This window comes from Caretta caretta, chromosome 14 (assembly GCF_965140235.1).
Source record: "Caretta caretta isolate rCarCar2 chromosome 14, rCarCar1.hap1, whole genome shotgun sequence".
NCBI lineage: Eukaryota > Metazoa > Chordata > Testudines > Cheloniidae > Caretta > Caretta caretta.
The window spans coordinates 19,729,001-19,747,222 of record NC_134219.1 but is presented as its reverse complement, the minus strand read 5'-3'; the positions used below and the strand labels follow the sequence as shown (position 1 = coordinate 19,747,222).

Below are 18,222 nucleotides of genomic sequence, written 5' to 3'. Positions count from 1 at the left end.
GAAAGCACATGTGCTATGTATGTAATGTTAACAGCAAGGTTTACCGTGAAAGAGTGTACCCATTGTTCTATTAAAATTCTTTTTAAATACCACTGTCCCTTTTTTTTTCTCCACCAGCTGCATGTGTTTCAAGGATCACAGGATCTTATCCTTCCCAGAGGCTAGTGAAGATTAGAAGGCGAAAAAAACGCACTCGTGATGAAATGTTCTCTGAGCTCATGGTGTCCTCCCACAGAGCACAGACGAATGCATGGAGGCAGACAGTGTCAGAGTGCGGGAAAGCACAAAATGACCGGGAGGAGAGGTGGCAGGCTGAAGAGAGGGCTGAAGCTGATAGATGGCGGCAGCGTGATGAGAGGAGGCACGATTCAATGCTGAGGCTGCTGGAGGATCAAACTAATATGCTCCAGCATATGGTTGAGTTGCAGGAAAGGCAGCTGGAGCACAGACTGCCGCTACACTCCTGTGTAACCAACTGCCCTCCTCCCCAAGTTCCATAGCCTCCTCACCCAGACACCCATAGCCTCCGGCCACCCAGCCACTCCACCCCCAGAGGATTGCCCAAGCAACAGAAGGCTGGCATTCAATAAGTTTTAAAGTTTTAAACTTTTAAAGTGCTGTGTGGCCTTGTCCTTCTCTCCTCCACCACCCCTCCCAGTGCTTCCCTCCTCCACCATCCCTCCCGGGCTACCTTGGCAGTTATCCCCCTATTTGTGTGATGAATTAATAAAGAATGCATGAATGTGAAGTAACAATGACTTTATTGCCTCTGCAAGTGGTGATCGAAGGGAGGAGGGGAGAGTGGTTAGCTTACAGGGAAGTAGAGTGAACCAAGGGGGTTGGGGGTTTCATCAAGGAGAAACAAACAGAACTTTCACACTGTAGCCTGGCCAGTCATGAAACTAGTTTTCAAAGCTTCTCTGATGCGCACCGCGCCCTCCTGTGCTCTTCTAACCGCCCTGGTGTCTGGCTGCGCGTAATCAGCGGCCAGGCAATTTGCCACAACCTCCCACCCCGCCAGAAACATCTCCCCCTTACTCTCACAGATATTGTGGAGCACACAGCAAGCAGTAATAACAGTGGGAATATTGTTTTCGCTGAGGTCTAACTGAGTCAGTAAACTGCACCAGCGCGCCTTTAAACGTCCAAATGCACATTCTACCACCATTCTGCACTTGCTCAGCCTGTAGTTGAACAGCTCCTGACCACTGTCCAGGCTGCCTGTGTACGGCTTCATGAGCCATAGCATTAAGGGGTAGGCTGGGTCCCCAAGGATAACTATAGGCATTTCAATATCCCCAACAGTTATTTTCTGGTCTAGGAATAAAGTCCCTTCCTGCAGCTTTTGAAACAGACCAGAGTTCCTGAAGATGCGAGCGTCATGTACCTTTCCCGGCCATCCCACGTTGATGCTGGTGAATCGTCCCTTGTGATCCACCAGTGCTTGCAGCATTATTGAAAAGTAGCCCTTGCGGTTTATGTACTCGGCGGCTTGGTGCTCCGGTGCCAAGATAGGGATATGGGTTCCGTCTTTGGCCCCACCACAGTTAGGGAATCCCATTGCAGCAAAGCCATCCACTATGACCTGCACATTTCCCAGGGTCACTACCCTTGATATCAGCAGATCTTTGACTGCGTTGGCTACTTTTATCACAGCAGCCCCCACAGTAGATTTGCCCACTCCAAATTGATTCCCGACTGACCGGTAGCTGTCTGGTGTTGCAAGCTTCCACAGGGCTATTGCCACTCGCTTCTCAACTGTGAGGGCTGCTCTCATCTTGGTATTCTTGTGCCTCAGGGCAGGGGAAAGCAAGTCATAAAGTTCCATGAAAGTGCCCTTACACATGCAAAAGTTTCGCAGCCACTGGGAATCGTCCCAGACCTGCAACGCTGTGCGATCCCACCAGTCTGTGCTTGTTTCCTGGGCCCAGAATCAGCATTCCACCGCATGAACCTGCCCCATTAGCACCATGGTGCCCACATTGCCAGGGCCCATGCTTTGAGAGAAGTCTGTGTCGATGTCCTCATCACTCTCCTCACCGCGCTGACGTCGCCTACTCGCCTGGTTTCGCTTTGCCAGGTTCTAGTGCCGCATATACTGCTGGATAATGCGTGTGGTGTTTAATGTGCTCCTAACTGCCAAAGTGATCTGAGCGGACTCCATGCTTGCCGTGGTATGGCATCTGCACAGAAAAAACGTGCAGAACAATTGTCTGCTGTTGCTCTGAGGGAGGGAGGGGCGACTGATTACATGGCTTACAGGGTTGGCTTACAGGGAATTAAAATCAACAAAGGGGGTGGCTTTACATCAAGGAGAAACAAAAACTAATGTCACACAGAATGGCCCCCTCAAGGATTGAACTCAAAATCCTGGGTTTAGCAGGCCAATGCTCAACCCAATGCTCAACCCACTGAGCTATCCCTCCCCCCGGTATTTCAGGCAGGACTGAATCTCCATTAAACTTTTCAAGGTGCCTCTGACAGACCACACCGAAACGATTGTCGGCTGTTGATTTCACGGAGGGAGGGAGGGGGGAGCAAATGAATACAAAACAAATCTGGTGTATTTCTTGTTTTGATCCACTCCATCTATCTTTTTACATCTTTGATTGCAGCAGACGGTGCAGTAGGACTGCTAGCCATTCTCATCTCCTGGCTGCTCGCCAGAAGACAGTGCAATAGGACTGCCAGCAGGACTAAAGAGAATGACCTGGTCGAGTCATTCCTATTTTAGTCCCTGTGCCCATGTCTGCCCAGGCGCTCCTGATCGACCGTACCAAGGCGGCCAGGAGCACTTTGGACATGATGACGATGGTTATCTGGCCTATTGCACCGTCTGTTGCCAGAAGGGAATGGGCTGCTGCTGTGTAGCAATGCAGTACCATGTCTGCCAACACCCAGGAGACGTATGGTGACAGTGAGCTGAGCGGGCTCCATGCTTGCCGTGGTATGGCGTCTGCACAGGTAACTCAAGAAAAAAGGCGCGAAACGATTGTCTGCTGTTGCTTTCATGGAGGGAGGGAGGGAGGCATGATGACATGTACCCAGAACCACCTGCGACAATGTTTTTGCTTCATTAGGCATTGGGATCTCAACCCAGAATTCCAATGGGCGGTGGAGACTTCGGGAACTGTGGGATAGCTACCCACAGTGCAACGCTCCAAAAGTTGATGCTAGCATTGGTACTGTGGAAGCACTTCGCCGAGTTAATGCACTTAGAGAATTTTGTGTGGGGACACACACAATCGACTATATAAAAACGATTTTTGAAAAAATGACTTCTATAAATTCGACCTAATTTCGTAGTGTAGACATACCCTAAGAGTCCTAGTCATGGACCAGTATCTTGTTGTGCTAGGCGCTGTTCAAACACCGAACAAAAAGACCATCTCTGTCCCAAATAGGTTGCAATCGAAATATAAGATAAGAGACAACAGATACAGAGAGGCCAGCAGGGGAGTACAGGGAAACAATGAGACAGTATTGGTCAGCATTAAAGGCAGTGGTTTGGGCATACCAGCGAACTGCTGGCATTATTTTTTATTTTTTTTAATAAATGGCAATGTGAACTAACTTGATGTATTACTTATAAGATAGTAACCACATTTTAGAGTTACAATGACTTTAACTGGGACCCGCTGGGTATAAACTATATTAGTAGGCTGAGTTACTATGTTGGCTTAAGGATTTTCTTTCTCTCTCCCCCACCAAATCCTGTGTAAATGTGCATATGTCCTTGTGCTTTGGCGAAGTGTATTCCCTACCGTAGGTGAACTAGCCAACTCCATAAATGAGGTGAAAACACCATAATACCATTTGACTAACATCATTTGGAAATAAACAGGTAGCAGAGGAGCATTCAGATGAAAAGTGCAATACAGGAGGTAGGTAAGATCCATAACTTCACCTCTGTTTTATTACTCTTCAGAATGTTTGTTACTTTGCACTACCACACACAGACCCCATTGTGCTAGTTTTTCTACCAACATAAAGCAAAACAAGGAACTGTGGTGTTTTGAAAAGTTATTATTATATAAATGCTATCACTAAAAATCCTATGGCCCTCCTGATGAAACGACAAAATCTACCTATTGGTCTTCAAACTACTGCCAATTCAGTACAGTTTTGGCACTCTTATCATTGTGCGCAGTTGCTTGCAGATCAGGAATAAATTTAGTAGTCTGTCTAGAGCTGACAAATTGTGCACTTCTTGATTGTTTGCTTTTGTATAATAATGACTCTCTGAGACTAAGCCCCTTAGCATTGTGTGCATTCAAAGCCATTACAAATAATTGTCACATACATTCACTTTGCTGGAGGATTTAAAAAACAAAACACCATAAAAGCATACATGCGCTTGTTCACAGTGTCAAATTCTCTTTATACTTGCCCATATAGTTCCATATCTTTTATGGTCTAAAACAGTTTTCTCTTCTCCCTTCACCCTCTCCCAAGCTCCCCTCCCCCAGCCTATAGCAACAAATACTGGAGTGTAAATGTAAAAAAACAAAAATGAGCGCAAACCAGCCACTGATATGCCAATGTGAAAAGGATTGAGACCTACAAATACTTGACAGTCTTAGTTAGGAAACCATTCCTAGGCAACACTGGCACTTTCTTATATTAGATCTTGTATCAGTTTTGGATAGGGGAAGAATTGCTTTTTGAAAAAGATTTTGAAAAAAAAAACCCCCCAGATAATAGGATTTTTAAAAAACTCTTAGATTTATAAAAAATCACGTTATTTTCTCTAATTTGTAACATGTTCCGAAATAAACTTAATTCTGAGCATTGCCTACCAGAGGGGTAGCCCCAGTGTGTCTGTCATTTTTGTGATAGTAAACTGCTTTGGGATTAGCAAAACACATTTGTGTGGAGATAATTAGTGAATAGTAAGTTAGATTCTCTGTTGGTGTTGATTGGCAAAACTACACAGAGAGCGAGAGAGAGGGGAAGAGATGGTATCATGGTATATACAATATGTGGGAATACACACAACGTATTTTATCTGAGTGGCCTTGTTTCTTACACATACCAAGATTTATAAAAATGCTGGTTGGGAGTCAGGCTGTCTTTTGGTTTGGAAGAAATGCTTTTTTTTTTTTTTTTTTGGTCATGTTGGAGGGATTAGCTTGGAAGAGGGATAGTATAAAATCCTGTGGTCATGACCATAAGCAATGAGTGCAAACCTCATATAGAATAAACTGAAGGAGGACCACCTCTTTCATACATTCCCTTTGAGGGGAGAGAATGAACAAAAATACCATTTCTGTATAGTATCCTGTATCTTTCTAAAAAACAAATCTTGATGAGTTTTCTGAGATTTCTGAAACTTGGAGGGTGATATTCCCTTCCAGCTTTTCTGAAAGCCGTGACTAAAATGCACCAAAATAAGGAAAACATGTTTTTTCCCCCCTGGTAATGCTAATAATACTTCTACACAATAACATGCTATATATAGCACCTTTCATCTGAGGATGCTAACTGAAATCTGTAGTAAACATTCAGTTAAGGAGCTACTGCCTGATATCTTTTCCTTTAGATGAACGGAGGAGAGGAAATGCTGAACTGAAGTTTGTAATTGATGCTTCCTTTTGAAGTGGAAAGTTTTTAGTTCTAATTCCCATGGCAAGATAAGTCTGTAGAGATATGCAGATAAAAACAGACTGTTTCATCACTTACGAGTAAATATTAGGACAGGATAGAATTAAATGTGATTTCAGTTATGCTCTCTACTTCCTTTCTATTTATAGTGATAGGCATGGTTCACTGGCTGTTACTTCAGTTAAAAGACAATTCACTAGCTGATGCTAAATGGAGTTTCCTTTTCTGAACAAATATTTTTCCTATGTGTTTAGTGTATTTAGCCATCTTAGATTACATTACTGTAAACTGAATCTGGATTTTAAAAAGCATGTATACCAAAATACATTATATCCATCAAAAATGTCTGGATTTGGTGTACAACGTGACTATCAACAATTCAGTTTTTCATCTAGTGGCACGAATAGTGAGAGGAAAACAAAAATAGTTCTAAGTACACAGGTTTTAGCCCCTTATTCTTTTAATCAAAGGTCTGTTTTGGTTTCAAATGGGGCTTTTTTGGTTTAGTACTTGTTGCTTTCTGTTTTGTTTTTTTAATAAAAAAGGCAACTGATGGAAAATACACAACAAACTTTATTTACAATACTGGTTTGATCTAGAATTGGAGTCAATAATATGGGTTAAAACTGATGGGAAGTCTTCTGGAAGAGTTGCCAAAGTCTGAGTAACCTGACTCTTAACATTTATGAGAGAGGCAGTGTAGGTGAGGTAATATCTTTTACTGGACAAACGTCTGTTGGTGGAAGGTACCAGCTTTCAAGCTTCACTGAGCCCTTCTTCAGATCTTCACTTGATCTGAAGAAGAGCTCTGTGAACCTCGAAAGCTTGTAGCTTGTACCACCAGAAGTTGGTCTTTAATAAAAGATATTATCTTGTCAACCTTGTCTCTCTCATTTTCTGGGACCAACATGGCTATAACAACATTCTTTAAATTTATGTAAGAAAGTGCTCTAGCTATGAAGGAGCTTTTATCTAATGACTGAAGAACACCCCCTTTGAGTGTAGAATTCTTGTAAATTTCAATATTCCGGCCACTTAGAGGGAAGTAGGCAGTCAGAGTGAAAGGGTGGAAAGAGTTCTATCCATGTGCCTGCCAGCCAGAACATTGTCTTTTTCAAATAGCATCTGTTGACAGGTGGGTTTCAAAATGAGAAAATTGTCATATTCAGGAATCAGCAAATTGTGTATGATTACTTTCTTAATTGTGTTTTATGACTGAGTTAATGAATCAAAGAATACATTTAGGATTTAAAATATTGTAGATTAGTTTGTAATTTCAATTGGCCCTATTTTTCTTTTTTTAATTTATATTTTATTGATTTTTTTTTCAAAAATAAGGGGAAAATGGGGGCAGGGGGAGACAAAAGAACAACAAAATAAAGGGAGGAAGGGAAGCTGGGAGAGAAAAAGGGAGCGACATTGCAGTTTCCATCTGCTCGAGATTAATCAAAGGTTTCTAAAAAAAAGTCATATTTATCTAAGATCCCTCTTCTCAAGAACGTTACCTGCTTTTCATGTCAGCCAAGTTGCTGAGCCAAGCTTCTGTGCCTGGAGACAGCCTGCTCTTCCAGCTGAAGAATATGAATTGTTTGACTACAAGCACTGCTCTAGAGAACCAAGCTTTCCATGAGTTGGATAGTTTCTAAGATGATGGGCTGTATCCCAAAACACTGTTTTGGGAAATGAGATTTAAAGAGATACCTATTATCATATTGACAGGTTTCAGAGGAACAGCCGTGTTAGTCTGTATTCGCAAAAAGAAAAGGAGTACTTGTGGCACCTTAGAGACTAACCAATTTATTTGAGCATGAGCTTTCGTGAGCTACAGCTCACTTCATCAGATGTTTACCGTGGAAACTGCAGCAGACTTTATATACACACAGAGAATATGAAACAATACCTCCTCCCACCCCACTGTCCTGCTGGTAATAGCTTATCTAAAATGATCAACAGGTGGGCCATTTCCAGCACAAATCCAGGTTTTCTCACCCTCCACCCCCCCACACAAATTCACTCTCCTGCTGGTGCAAGCCCATCCAAAGTGACAACTCTTTACATAATCAAGTCGGGCTATTTCCTGCATAGATCAAGGTTGATACAGATTGATAGAGCCAGAAGAGTTCCCAGAAGTTACCTACTACAGGACAGGCCTAACAAAGAAAATAACAGAACGCCACTAGCGGTCACCTTCAGCCCCCAACTAAAACCCCTCCAACGCATTATTAAGGATCTACAACCTATCCTAAAGGATGACCCAACACTCTCACAAGTCTTGGGAGACAGGCCAGTCCTTGCCTACAGACAGCCCCGCAACCTGAAGCAAATACTCACCAACAACCACATACCACACAACAGAACCACTAACCCAGGAACTTATCCTTGCAACAAAGCCCGTTGCCAATTGTGCCCACATATCTATTCAGGGGACACCATCACAGGGCCTAATAACATCAGCCACATTATCAGAGGCTCGTTCACCTGCACATCCACCAATGTGATATATGCCATTATGTGCCAGCAATGCCCCTCTGCCATGTACATTGGTCAAACTGGACAGTCTCTACGTAAAAGAATAAATGGACACAAATCAGATGTCAAGAATTATAACATTCATAAACCAGTCGGAGAACACTTCAATCTCTCTGGTCACGCAATCACAGACATGAAGGTCGCTATCTTAAAACAAAAAAACTTCAAATCCAGACTCCAGCGAGAAACTGCTGAATTGGAATTCATTTGCAAATTGGATACTATTAATTTAGGCTTAAATAGAGACTGGGAGTGGCTAAGTCATTATGCAAGGTAGCCTGTTTCCTCTTGTTTTTTCCTACCCCCCCCCCCAGATGTTCTGGTTTAACTTGGATTTAAACTTGGAGAGTGGTCAGTTTAGATGAGCTATTACCAGCAGGAGAGTGAGTTTGTGTGTGTATGGGGGTGGGGGGGATGTGAGAAAACCTTGATCTATGCAGGAAATAGCCCGACTTGATTATGTAAAGAGTTGTCACTTTGGATGGGCTAGCACCAGCAGGAGAGTGAATTTGTGTGGGGGGGTGGAGGGTGAGAAAACCTGGATTTGTGCTGGAAATGGCCCACCTGTTGATCATTTTAGATAAGCTATTACCAGCAGGACAGTGGGGTGGGAGGAGGTATTGTTTCATATTCTCTGTGTGTATATAAAGTCTGCTGCAGTTTCCACGGTAAACATCTGATGAAGTGAGCTGTAGCTCACGAAAGCTCATGCTCAAATAAATTGGTTAGTCTCTAAGGTGCCACAAGTACTCCTTTTCTTTTTGCTATTATCATATTGATCATCCTGCTATGTTCTGGAGCCACAGGACTGCCTGCCTGACTAAGAATACAGGCTGTATGATAATGCTGCAAGTTGGGGAAATGGAAGCTTCTGGATGTTATTGGGAGTTGCAGTTTACACAAAGCCACTCTTGGCTTCCCATTCACGAGAGAAATGTTTTTAAAATGTCATTAATTTTCCTAAAATAAAGCCGACAAATAGTACCTGGGAAACCTCTCAGGATATACAATAGTCTGGGAAACACATTCATTTTAATAATACTAATTTTGCCTCAAAGGCTTAGGGTTTACCATCTGCCCAGATCTCTTGCTGCCTGGGCTAAAATGGGCTCTAGATCATTGTTGACCAGATTCTCAATCTCACTGGGGATGAGCATCCCTAAATATTTTATATGTTTGGGATGCCACCTAAAATTCCAGTTGTCAGAAATTCCCTATTAGCATTTTGCTTATGCCCAGAATTTGCTTTTTCCCTATTGATTTTATATCCCGAGAGGTGTCCAAATGCATTTATTAGTTTTAATAGAATCTTCAGGTTTGGATAGTCGGCCAAGAGCATTGTCAGCATAAAGCATGATCTTGTGCTCTGTTTGACTTATCTTGATTCCATGTATATGTTGTTTTCTACGGACAGAAATAGCTAACAGTACTAGGGGTAGGTCAAACTACAGAGGTCAAACTGCAACCCTGTTCGTGTACCCCTGTGAATTGGGAATGGTTCTGAGATAGTGCTATTAGTAATCATCCTGAAAAATGGATTCATATAAAGAAGTTTAATCCAGAAGATAAATTGAGTACCAAATCCGAATGTAGCAAGTATGTAAAAAAGGTAATGACAGGATACACAGTCAAAGGCCTTCTCTGCATCCAGGGACATGGCAGCAAGAAGATCCTTTGACTCCCTCGAAACTGCAGTGATGCTAATCATTTGACTCAAATTGTCAGATCCATGTCTGTGATGGATGAACCTCACCTGATTTACACGAATAATTTGGGATAGGATTTTATCAAGCCTTCTGAAAGGGCAGTAGCTAATATTTGGGTGTCACAGGTGATGAAGGAGCTTCACCTTTATTTACCATGCATCCTTGGATCTTTAGCATATCTGGGGATGACTGAAACAACAGCTTCCCTTAAAGTGTGAGAGAGTGTATTATAATTCCTGGCTTCATTTTACATATCCAATAACTTGGGAGCCAAGACTCTATTTTTCTTGGTATGTGTACAGTCTGTACACTTTAAACAGATAGTTTTTAGTACAGTAATTAAGTTTGACAGAAGGATTGGAAGTTAAAGAATGATCATTCTGAATGGCAAGTAAGCAGAAGGCAAAAATGGATCTGACACTAAACCTGACCTTTGTTTTACATTAACATTAAGACAGGTTTCAGAGGAACAGCCGTGTTAGTCTGTATTCGCAAAAAGAAAAGGAGTACTTGTGGCACCTTAGAGACTAACCAATTTATTTGAGCATGAGCTTTCGTGAGCTACAGCTCACTTCATCAGATGTGATGAAGTGAGCTGTAGCTCACGAAAGCTCATGCTCAAATAAATTGGTTAGTCTCTAAGGTGCCACAAGTACTCCTTTTCTATTAACATTAAGAGATGCAGCCCAATTTTATTTTATTTTAATTTGATTTGATAGATTTTTTTTTTTTGCTATAAACTTTCTGTGGAATGATATTCATAAGTATAGGACTTGGTTTTTAACATCTTATTAAATGTCTCAATGTTGAATTCACTGACTAGGTGATGGTCTCTTGTATCAACTGCAGTAAGTATGAAAGTTGCTGATCAGTACTTTGATGGGTGATTGGGGTCTGACAAACACCAGTGTGTGAATTTAGCTGACATAATAGGCATACAGTTAAAGGAAGAGGGAAATAAGTAAGTTAATGAAAATGGAGTTCTTTTAAAAAGTAAAATTTAAATATTATCGTGTTAAGTACAAAGATGAAAGGATTAATTTTTATCTCAAAAAGTACAGAAAATTGGTTTCTTTGGATTTGTCAAGCCCAAATATGGCATTGAACAAAATCTTTCACTACTGAATCATAGGACTGGAAGGGACCTTGAGAAGTCATCTAATCCAGTCCCCTGCACTCATGGCACTCAAGTATTATCTAGACCAGTGGTTCCCAAACTTGTTCCTCCGCTTGTGCAGGGAAAGCCCCTGGCGGGCTGGGCCGGTTTGTTTACCTGCCGCATCCGCAGGTTCGGCCGGTACGTCCCTCAGCCGCCGCTTCCAGCAGCTACCATTGGCCTGGAGCAGCGAACCGCAGCCACTGGGAGCTGCGATCGGCCAAACCTGCGGATGTGGCAAGTAAACAAACTGGCCTGGCCCGCCAGGGGCTTTCCCTGCATAAGCGGTGGAACAAGTTTGGGAACTACTGATCTAGACCATTCCTAGTGGAAGAAGTGGTCCTAGTGAAGTGGAAGAACAGAATATTGAGGGGTGTGTGTGTGATCCTGCAAGTGAAAGAATGAATGAAATATGAGTATTTTTAAAAATCCACTCCATGTGGAAAATGTTCATTGAAGAAAGTCAAGTAATCTAATGTACCTAAGCAGTTCTGCTGAAGAATAGACTTTGGCAGATTTATATGAGGATATCATTTAACAGACATTGCTGTATGTGTCTCAGAGTGGCATTCTGTATTTTTATGTTTCATTTATTGACCAATTTCTCTTTACTTGGTGGTTTTTTGTAAATATGCCTTTTATTATTTTTAGGAAACTACTTTGTTACTGAGACCCAAAAGATATAGAATGCTTTTATTTAAAAAAAAAAAAAAAAAAAAAGCTTGCTTGTAGCAACATCCTACACATGAATATTAGCAGCTGCAGTGGTAAACGTATACGCGGCCAGTATTGAATATCATCAGAAATAGCCACAAATATTTGTATAGCTCTATACATGGAAATGTTTCTCATGGCACTGTTAATGACTGCAGTAATGCTAGTTTGGATTATGAAGCAATGTTAGTCACACTGTAGTTAAAATAGCAACTGAGGTTGTCCATTTGTAAGCCTGTTTTGGGGGGGGGGCAGGTTTACACTCCTTTAAAAGCACAAAAATCTCAGTGACCTCACCATTGGTAGATTGGATCTGGGGCCAGGGTAAAGCTTTTTTACCAAATTTGAAGTGAAATTGACAAGGGTCCCTGAATTAAAAGTTCCTAAATTTACAGGTGTTCCCTGGATTTAAAAAAAAACCCACTATTTTTTTGCCATTTTGTAGCAGAAATCAGGCAAGAAATAAAACTTGCTTTATTGGATTTCCCTAGCAGTGATCTAGAAGATAGTCAACTAAATTTCGATGCTTAAGGTCTAACTTCAGAAGTTTAACTCTTGCATTTGTAACATCTCTAGGGAATGTCAGCTAACAAACATTTCAAACTGTGGGGTCCTCCCTCTGATGGGGCACAACAAGCTGAAGGACTTGACTGGTTATGAATTTTTTCTTGTTTCTTCAGGGTAACCAGTGTGTGTTGGTCCAAACTGGACACCATCGAGGTTCCCCCCTTTGCCCTGTGCCAAGGGGGCTGTGTCTGGGACATGAATCTCCAAAGGGGGACTCAGCAAAAAAAGTTTGGGGACCTCTGGTCTAGCACATTCAATGACTGCTGGAGATTGACATTCAGTTTTTGTAGAGGGAAAAAGTTTAACCCTATTCCATAGAGGGAGACTTGAAAATGTAACCCAATCACTAGGGTGATTGTCAGTGGAGGACGGGTGAAAATTTTTCCTTCAGAAGGTTCCTAAGGCTGTAAAGTGGCACAAGCATAAAGCATTCTGTTCTTCATGATCACAGATAAAATGAGGTTATGGTTGAAGACAATAATATGACCTGATTTTTCTAAAGGTATCTCTTACAGGAGTCAGAGTATCAGCCATGTTAGTCTGTATTCGCAAAAAGAAAAGGAGTACTTGTGGCACCTTAGAGACTAAATAAATAAATTTGTTAGTCTCTAAGGTGCCACAAGTACTCCTTTTCTTCTTACAGGAGTGGAGTTAAGATACTTGTTTAAGTGAAGCCTTAACTTTGCTTTTCCTTGGTTTTATAAAAATAAAAAGTATTCTTCTAAAGTAATATACTCTCAGACAACTGCACCTTTAATGAAGCTTTATGTGAAGGGACTAGTGCATCCTTTTGTGCCATATTTATTAAACTATAATTGATTTTAGAGCAGGTCAAATTTTATTTTCAGTCCTGAAATGCTGTTTTGACTATGTTTGTTCTGCCTTGTTTGCTTTTGAAATTATTCACGTGACTCTTGTTTGGAGAGGAATGGCTACTCTATATATGGATACCTGTGTTTACATGTGAGCAAGGGCATTTGTGTGCAAACAGGAGTGTTCACTAGTTATCTGATTTTTTTCCCCCTCTCCCTTTTATTTAAAAGTTTGCCATCCAGCCAAGGATCAGAAACAGTATAGTGTATCTTAGGTGATCTCACATACCACAAATAGTAAATACAGTATTCAAGTTGAACAGTTGAGCACAAACAACCCATTGGTTGAAAAATGTTGTTCCAAGCTACCCAGTGAATAGTTACTAATAAATGTTAATTGAAATTGGGAGCAGTTAAAGTATGATTTACAAAAAGAAAGGTATAAGTTTCCCACAAATAATTACCTCAAAGAAATTGTTCAGCTGTATGTCCCAGTAAGGTATGTAAGCACATGCTTAACATTAAACACCTTCCCAAATTGAGTCCTTAATTGTCTCTCTGTCAATGACCCTGTCTGATACTCACATTTGTGAATGATATGCTTCACTTGAATTTTCCATCGCAGATATATTATAATTACTGTTCCAGACTCTCTTACTGTTTTGCGAATGTAAATACTAATAAGGCATAATTACTCCAAAGTGTGACTTGGAGTTCAAGTACATTCTTTCACAAATTGGGCCAGAGCCATAACAGTTTAGAACTTACAACAAATTAAAATGTTGTTCTTTAAAAAAGCAAAACCAAAACTTAGATATTGCTCCCAGCAGAGTTAAAGGATTTATTTTCTTGTCTTCTAATAAATGCAGATTGGTTCAGTAGAAATTATGTAGAGCTCTTCTGTAATCCTTATTCTGTAATAGGAAGCTGAAGAAACAAATTATCTTATTGTTGCTTGCACTAATAGTAGGCTCTTGACACGAACTGTACCCTTTGCTCTAACAGCTTCATTCATTTCCTTCTACTCCATAGAAATAGATTTCAGGTTGTATATTCTTAAAGTTGAAGCCAGACAAAGCTATTCCGTAGAAGAACATTATTCATTCAGAAGAACATTAGACTTCTACAACCACACAATTGACATCTGTTGGTCTCATTGTTATGGTTTCATGCTGTTTCTGATTCATAACAAAAACCTTTGCCTTTCATTCTAAAAGTCACATCACAGTGACTAATGCTAACTGTAAAGACGTTCAGATTCTGTTATTAGCTGTTCGTATACACAAGCTAAATTCATACCTTAGTTTATTTTTCCTACATAGTCTTGCACAGCCAGGGTTCTGACCTGTTAGAGCAGGTCAAAATGGTATCTAGGTAGGCTTTTATAAATCAGAAATATGTAATATAACTTCATAGAGAATGCACTTCATCTCAGTTGAACTGAAGATTTCAGCTGTGATAAAACCCTATTCCCTGAATGTTTGTTTTTTCCACAGCAACACATTTTTCCTTCTTTTCAGTCTTTTGTTTTGCTTACCTAGTACTTTGCCTTCAGGTAATAAAATATATCATCTTTAGTCTTACCCGAATGTGACTTGACTCATATTTATGAAGTTCTCAGAGCTAGTGTCCACCTTTGTCACTGATTTAGGGAAATTCTTGAATAAGCATGTTGAATTAAATAGGAAATGACTGACCTACAACAAAGCCAAACGTTTAGAGGACACTTGAGAAGTGCATTTACCAGTGCTACTGCATGGTTTGGCTCAGTGGTCAGACTGTTACATATTTGTAAAGAATGTTTAAAAATTGAATTTGAAAGATCTGTTGTATTTTAGGGACTTTTTTTTTTAAGGTCCTTAACTGTGTGCTTTGTAGATGTAGTACCCAAGCCCAGTGTTTCAGAGCACTGATGCTAGCTTGCATTATGGTGGGTTTTTGTAGTGCCACCCACAGCCTCATAGCCACTTCTGACTACTTTTTTCTAAGCTTTGAGAGGTCTCCATAACTTCAAATCCACAGAATGTGTTTGACCCATACATATTGGACTAATGGAAGTATTTTTTCCTTGCTGTTAACTTCTTTTAAAGATATAAATATCCAGACTCTACTTAATTCTGTAGGTCTAAGATTCTAACTCTAAACAAAATTTATTTTCCAGGTATTGATTACAAGACGACGACAATACTTCTGGATGGCCGTCGAATAAAGCTACAGCTGTGGTAAGTGTTTGTTCCATTGTTCTTCCTCAGTGCCTTTTAAACAATATTAGTCAGTGGACTGTAACTCTTCAAGGCAGGTAATATCTTCTGCACTCTGAAAGTACCTAGCAAAGCGATGAAGAATGGTCTAGTGGTTAGGACGCTAGCCTAGGACTTGGGAAATCTGGATTCAATTCCCTGCTCCGTCATAGGCTTCCTTTGTAACCTGGCCTGGTCTACAGTACGCGGTTATTTCAGAATTAGCCGAGTTACCTCGAAATAAAACTGGTTCTGTCCACATGACCAAACCAGTTTTTTCGATTTAAAGGGTCTTTACTCCGATTTCTGTACTCCACCTCGGCAAGTGGAGTAGCGCTAAAATCAAGATCGCAGTTCCGGGTTACAGGTACTGTGGACACAATTCGACGATATTGGCCTCTGGGAGCTATCCCAGAATGCTCCCTTGTGACCGCTCTGGACAACACTCTGAACTCTGATGCACTAGCCAGGCAGGCAGTAAAAGCACCAGGAACTTTTGAATTTCCTGTTTGGTCACCATCAGCACAAGTGACCATCAGCACAGTCCACCATCACAGACGACCACGTAGTACCGGATTTGCAGACGAGCTCCCAGTCTGAACGGGAGGTACTGGATCTCATTGCATGTTGGGGAGACAAATCTGTTATGGCAGAACTACTTTCCAAAAAAAGAAATGCAAATATGTATGCTAAAGTCTCTAGGGCCGTGACGGAAAGAGGCTACTCCAGGGACACAGAAAAGTGTCGTACAAAAATCAAGGCGCTCAGGCATGTGTACCAAAAAGCCAGGGAGGTGAACGGGCGCTCTGGGTCACAACCCCATACATGCCACTTCTACCGTGAGCTGCATGCAATTATGGGGGGTGACGACACCACTATCCCACGACTGTCTGTGGACACCTACAAGGGGGGAGTAGCACGGAGTGAGGATGACGAGGAGGAGGACAGTACACGGCAGCAAGTGGGGAATCTGTTTTCCCCCCAGCCAGGAACTGTTCTTAACGTTGGAGCCAATAGCCTCCCCCTACTCCCAAAGCATGCTCCCGGACCATGACCCTGGAGAAGACACTTCTGGTGAGTGACAGCTTGATTGGAGCCGTGCGGGGTGGGGGGAAACCCAGCTGCTCTGGGCTGTTCGCGTTTAGTTTAAAGGGCTCATCCCTGCTCAGAGCCTCATCGGAGCCCCGTGGTGCGGGGGGAGGAGGGTGTTGTGTGAAGCGATCATCCCAGAGAACCCGCAGGCTGAATTCTGTTGCCTGGCCGCTGCCTGCAAGCTGAATTCTGTTGCCTGGCTGCATGTGATGGCTTACTCACACCAAAGTGGCAGGCACTTCAGTATAAGAGGCAAAATGAGACCTTGTACAGAAAGAACATGTGCTGTGTACTATGAATTGCCTGTTTCACTGAGAAACAGTGTCCCCTTTGTTCTCTAAAATGTATCTTTTAAAATGCTACCCTCCCTTTTTCTCCTCCTGCAGCAGGCGCAAATGTTTCAATGTGGCCCCTATCTACTCCGTCCCCAGCGCGAACTCGGGACAACATGTTTGCCGAGCTCATGTAGTCCTCCCGCACTGATAGGGCCCAGTTGAACATGTGGAGGCAAAGAATTGCAGAGTCGCGTGATGCGTTACATGAATACAAAGAGAGGAGGGACGTGTTCGATGAGAGCAGGCAGGATGCTATGGTCAAGCTTATGGGGGAGCAAACTGACATGCTCCGCTGTATGGTGGATCTAATGTGGGAAAGGCAGCAAGACCACAGACTGCTGCTGCAGCCCCTGAATAACTGCCCTCCCTCCTCTCCAAGTTCCATAGCCTTCTCACCCAGACGCCCAAGAACATGGGGTGGGGGTGGGGAAGCTACAGGGACCAACACAGTCAACCCCAGAGGATTGCACAAGCAGCAGAAAGCTGGCATATCCTAAATTGTGATTTGGTTTCTGGACTTGTCCTTCCCTCCTCCTCCACCCCCCTAACCCAATAGCCTCCCCCCATCTAGCTTCTGATTTCTCTCAATGTTTTGTGCAACAAATAATAAAGAATGGTTTTTAAACAATTGTGACTTTATTTCCTTTCATATATATATAGGGGGTGGGTAACTTTAAGAGAAACAAATACAACTCTCACACCGTACCCTACCCAGTCATGAAACTGGTTTTCAAAGCTTCTCTGATGCGCACCACTTCCTGCTGTGCTCTTCTAACTGCCCTGGTGTCTGGCTGCGCGTATTCAGCGGCCAGGCGATTTGCATCAACCTCCCACCCCGCCATAAACGTCTCCCCCTTACTCTCACAGATATCGTGGAGCACACAACAAGCAGCAATTACAATTGGAATACTGGTTGTGCTGAGATGTAACCGAGTCAGTAAACTGCGCCAGCGCGCTTTCAAACGTCCAAATGCACATTCTACCACCATTCTGCACTTGCTCAGCCTATAGTTGAACTACTCCTTACTACTGTCCAGGGTGCCTGTGTATGGCTTCATGAGCCATAGCATTAAGGGGTAGGCTGGGTCCCCAAGGATAACTATAGGCATTTCAACATCCCCAACAGTAATTTTCTGGTCTGGGAAGTAAGTTCCTTCCTGCAGCTGTTCAAACAGACCAGAGTTCCTGAAGATGTAAGTGTCATGTACCTTTCCTGGCCATCCCACGTTGATGTTGGTGAAACGTCCCTTGTGATCCACCAGTGCTTGCAGCACCATGGAAAAGTACCCCTTTCAGTTTATGTACTGGCCGCCCCGGTGTTCCGGGGCCAAGATAGGGATAATGTGTGAGGTATTTATAATGGTCAAAACTGTAGTGGAGATCTGATCGGGCTCCATGGCTATGGTTCCTGCATGGGTAATCCTGGAAAAAGGGTGCAAAACGTAGGAGATTAGAGTGGCAGGGGAA

The 18,222-nt window shown here is 42.2% G+C and overlaps 1 protein-coding gene across 2 annotated transcripts in view; it reads left to right on the top strand.

The window, feature by feature from the left end:
- The window catches only part of RAB40B (RAB40B, member RAS oncogene family), a 62,470-nt gene that overhangs the window by 26,949 nt on the left and 17,299 nt on the right, over positions 1–18,222 (top strand). For both annotated transcript variants that reach the window (XM_048818018.2, XM_048818020.1), the window contains one exon: positions 15,250–15,310. In XM_048818018.2, the coding sequence (XP_048673975.1) occupies positions 15,250–15,310 (61 nt within the window). Of the gene's footprint in view, positions 1–15,249; positions 15,311–18,222 lie in introns of those variants that run through there.